This window comes from Alligator sinensis, unplaced genomic scaffold (genome assembly GCF_000455745.1).
Source record: "Alligator sinensis unplaced genomic scaffold, ASM45574v1 scaffold850_1, whole genome shotgun sequence".
In the NCBI taxonomy this organism is placed as follows: domain Eukaryota; kingdom Metazoa; phylum Chordata; order Crocodylia; family Alligatoridae; genus Alligator; species Alligator sinensis.
This window is the reverse complement of record NW_005842742.1, coordinates 208,745-212,454: the sequence shown is the minus strand read 5'-3', so window position 1 is coordinate 212,454 and position 3,710 is coordinate 208,745. Positions and strand designations below refer to the sequence as shown.

The window sequence follows — 3,710 nt, the reverse complement described above, 5'->3', positions numbered from 1 at the left end:
TGAGAGAGGGTGGGGGGGCTGGGAGCCCAGACACCTGGGGTCCCTGGGAGGTTGGGGGCTGAGGGGTGAGAGCAGGGAGGGGTGGGAGCCTGGTTCTCTGGGGGGAGTACTGACACCCCCCCGCCCCCTCAGGAGGGGTGTCTTCATCCGGACCAGGATCATCTCCGGCACCTCCGGCACGTCCTGGCTGAGACAGAGCAGCGGAGCTGGGCCCAGCACCTGGAGGTCAGCCCCTTTGCCCCCCTAGCATCCCACTGATTTGTAGCAGCCCCTTTCCTAGTTTTTTCCCAGCACCCATTGCTCTTCATTTACTTCCCCCTCCCACCCCCTTTGCTTTCACATGGAGGGGGTGGCAGCTTTCCCACAAATCTTGGATGCTTCCTGACTGCCTGAGCAGGAGTGGGGGCGGGGGGTGTTGTGCATTTTAGGGACCCAGTAGTTTTGACCCCCCTCTCCCCACAGGACCAAGCCCGCCTGCAGGCCGAGCACCAGGGGGTGGAGGAGCTGCGCCAGCGGCTGCAGGAGGCCCAGACGCGCCTGGAGCAGGAACCCGAGAGCCTGCGAGAGCGCGGGGAGAGCCAGGTCCGGGAGGTACGGCCCAGCTGGGGAGCATAAACCAGGCTGGGGCAGCTCTGTATGGGCCATGTCTGCAGGGTGTCTGTCAGGTCTGGGGGATATGAAGTGGGCTTAGGACAGCTCTATGTGGACCGGGGCTGGGATATATGGACTGAGGCCATCCTGTATGGACCGGAACGGGTATATGGACCAGTGTGGGGCAGATCTATATGGACTGGAGCTGGTGTGTATAGACTTGCGTTCAGAGCTATAGACCAAGCTGTGGCACCTTTGTATGGACTAGAGAAGGGTTATATGGATCGCGAGCTAGTCTCGTATGGACCAGGTCTGGGATACATAGGCCAGGCTAAGGCAGCTTTGTATGGACTGGGGAAGGGTTATATGGACCAGACTAGGGCAGCTCTGTATGAACTGGAGCTGGGGTGTATGGACCAGGGAAGGGTTATATGGACTGGGTCTAGGGTATATGAACAAGGCTGGAGCAGCTCTGTATGGATCAGAACCAGGGTGTATAGACCAGGGTTTGGGGCTATGGACCAGGATGGGGCAGTTTTGTATGGACTGGGGCTGGGGTAATCCTATATAGACTGGGGCCCGGGTATATGGACCAGGCTAGAGCACCTCTATATGGACTAGAGTTGGGGTGCATAGACCAGGGTTTGAGGGTATAGACCAGACTGGGACAGCTCCATATAGACCAGAGAAGGGTTGTATGGACCTGGGGTTGGAGCAGCCCTGTATGGACCAGGGATAGGGGGTATGGGCAAGACGGGCAGTTCCACATAGACAAGGGATGGGCTATACGGCCTGTTCTGGGGCCCAGGGCAGCTCTGTATGAGCCAGAGCAGGCTTATATGGACCAGGCTGACCCCTGCCCTTCCCCCTCCCCAGGCCTCGGAGCTTCTGGAGGCGGCGCTGAAGCGCTTTGAGGACCTGGAGTTCCAGCAGCTGGAGCGTGAGACCGGGCGCGGGGGGGAGCGGGAGGCAGCCAGTGCGGCCTTGGCCTGCGAGATCGCCCGGCTCCAGCGCACGGTGAGCTGGGCCCAGCCCCGTCTTCCCTCTCCCAAGCTGGGACCTGGAGGCTCAGTCCAGGGACCAAGGGGATCCAGCTCCAGGGTTTCCCCCCCCTCTCCTGGGCCAAGGATCCAGGACTCTGGTCTGGGGGGCCGCTGGGATCCAGCTCCAGTCTTCCCCTGAGACCCAGGGACTCCGGTCCAGGGGCTATTGTGATCCAGTCCTAGGTCTTCCCTGGGCCCCAGGGCAAGGACCTAGCCTCTCAGCTCTGGTCCAGTGCCTCTTCGGGGGCTCCAGCTCCGGGTTTTCCCCATGACCCCATTCCAGAGGGGCTGCGATCCAGCCCTGGGTTTTCTCCGTCTCCCAGAGCCCATTCCCAGGGGTCCAGCTCCAGGGGGAGGCTGGGAGCAGGGGCTAGCTCCAGTCCAGTGCCTGGAGGACTCCAGCTCTGGGTTTTCCCCACCTGGGGGCACCTGTACCTCATCCCTCTCCCTCTCCCTTCAGAGGACAATGCAGCAGCAGGAGCAGAAGGAAAAGCCTGAGGGACGCAGGATGGTGAGGAGCCCCTGGCCAGCAGAAGAAAACCCAGGCATCTGGGACTCCTGCTGTCACCCCCTAGCTCTCAAATGGGGAGAGAACCCGGGTGTCGGGGGTCCCCCTTCTTCTACCCCCCAGCCCTGAAACAGGGAGGGAACCCAGGCATCCGGGACACCCCCTGCTCTCACCCCCTAGCCTCCAAACGGGGAGAGACCCCAGGTGTCTGGGCCCCCTTGACTCCCCCTCTGCTTTGCCCTAGGAGAAGACCCGGCTGCTGCCCCCAGGGGATTCCCCCAGGATTGGGACTGGGGACCCCTCCGGCGACACCACCCAGGAGCTCACCAAGGTAATGTCTGCCCAGGTGCCTGGGTCCTCTGTTTGCTGCAGCTGGGGGGCAGGGTTTGGCAGTATCTGGGGCAAGGGTGGGCAAAATGCAGCCTGTGGGCCGCATGCAGCCCCTCAGGCCATTGTATCCAGCCCACGGGGCCCCTAAAAAATTTAGAAAATTAATATTTATCCGCCCCTGGCTGCCTGCCATGCGGCCCTTGATGGCTTGCCAAAACTCAGTAAGCGGCCCTCCGCCTGAAATAATTGCCTGACCGTGGGGTGTTGGGTGTTTAGACACCCTGGGGTGTTGGGTATTTGGACACCCAGCACCGGTGGTAGGGTGGGGACAGAGATGCCTGGGTTCCCTTCCCACTCAGTCGTAGGTTTACTGGCTTAGATTTGCCCAGACACCTGGGTTCTTTGCCCCTGGTATGGGGTGGGGGGCAGGGGCCCGGATGCCTGGGTTCTCTTCTTTCCCCCGGTAAGGAAATGAGGGCTAACGGGTGGGGGATAGAGCCAGGAGGGGCTGAGTGCCCATGCACCTGGGCTCCTTCCCTCCTCCCGGAAGGAAATATTTCCCTGCTCCGGGAAGGAAATAAGTGGTGGGGTAGAGGCGAGAGCCCGGACACCTGGGTCCTCTGCCCTCTCCCGGGCGCTCATGTGTGCCCATGTCTCCACAGCTCATGTTCACGCAGCGCACAGACCGGCGTCTCATCGTGCTCGGTGCGGGGCCCCTGTTCGCCGTCCGCAGCTCCGTCCAGGTCCGTCAGGGGAGGGGATCTAGTCCAGGGGTGGGGCTTATCCTGGGGCGGAGCTAGCACCCCCCACCCCCATGGGGGCTTGGCTTTCCTGTCTGAGGGTGGGGCTTAACTCCGGTGGGTGGGGCTTAGCTACACCTCACCTTCTAACCCCCTCCCTCTTCCTCCCCACCCCCAGGGCTCCATTGGACTCCAGAGGTCCGGGAGCCTCCCCCGTCGCCGTGGAGACCGGCCATCCCCCCGTGTCGCCCAGCGCCCCCTTTCTCTCCATGGCAATGGTATTTGGGCAGGGGATTGGACACCCCATTTCCCTGTGGGAGGCAGGTAATTTTGTAACCCCTTCATCTTGTATTTTTTCTTGCCCCCTTCCTTCCCCCCAGAAGTGTTGAACCCAGGTGTCCAGGTCTTGCAAAGCGAGGGAGGGGCTGATGACAGGGGCGGCCCGAGGACTGACTTGGCCCCTTACAGGTGAGATCTGCCCCTCCCTCTCCCCCGTTC

General features: G+C 61.9%; 1 protein-coding gene across 1 annotated transcript in view; it reads left to right on the top strand.

Annotated features, from left to right (window-relative positions):
• LOC102372423 (pleckstrin homology-like domain family B member 3) overlaps positions 1-3,710 on the top strand; it is a 5,237-nt gene extending 1,527 nt beyond the window's left edge. Inside the window, exons 4-11 of the mRNA XM_025216474.1 lie at positions 133-225; positions 463-591; positions 1,468-1,608; positions 2,095-2,145; positions 2,387-2,473; positions 3,135-3,215; positions 3,391-3,490; positions 3,593-3,710. Of these exons, the coding sequence (XP_025072259.1) occupies positions 133-225; positions 463-591; positions 1,468-1,608; positions 2,095-2,145; positions 2,387-2,473; positions 3,135-3,215; positions 3,391-3,490; positions 3,593-3,684 (774 nt within the window). The 3' untranslated portion in view covers positions 3,685-3,710. The remainder of the gene's footprint in view (positions 1-132; positions 226-462; positions 592-1,467; positions 1,609-2,094; positions 2,146-2,386; positions 2,474-3,134; positions 3,216-3,390; positions 3,491-3,592) is intronic.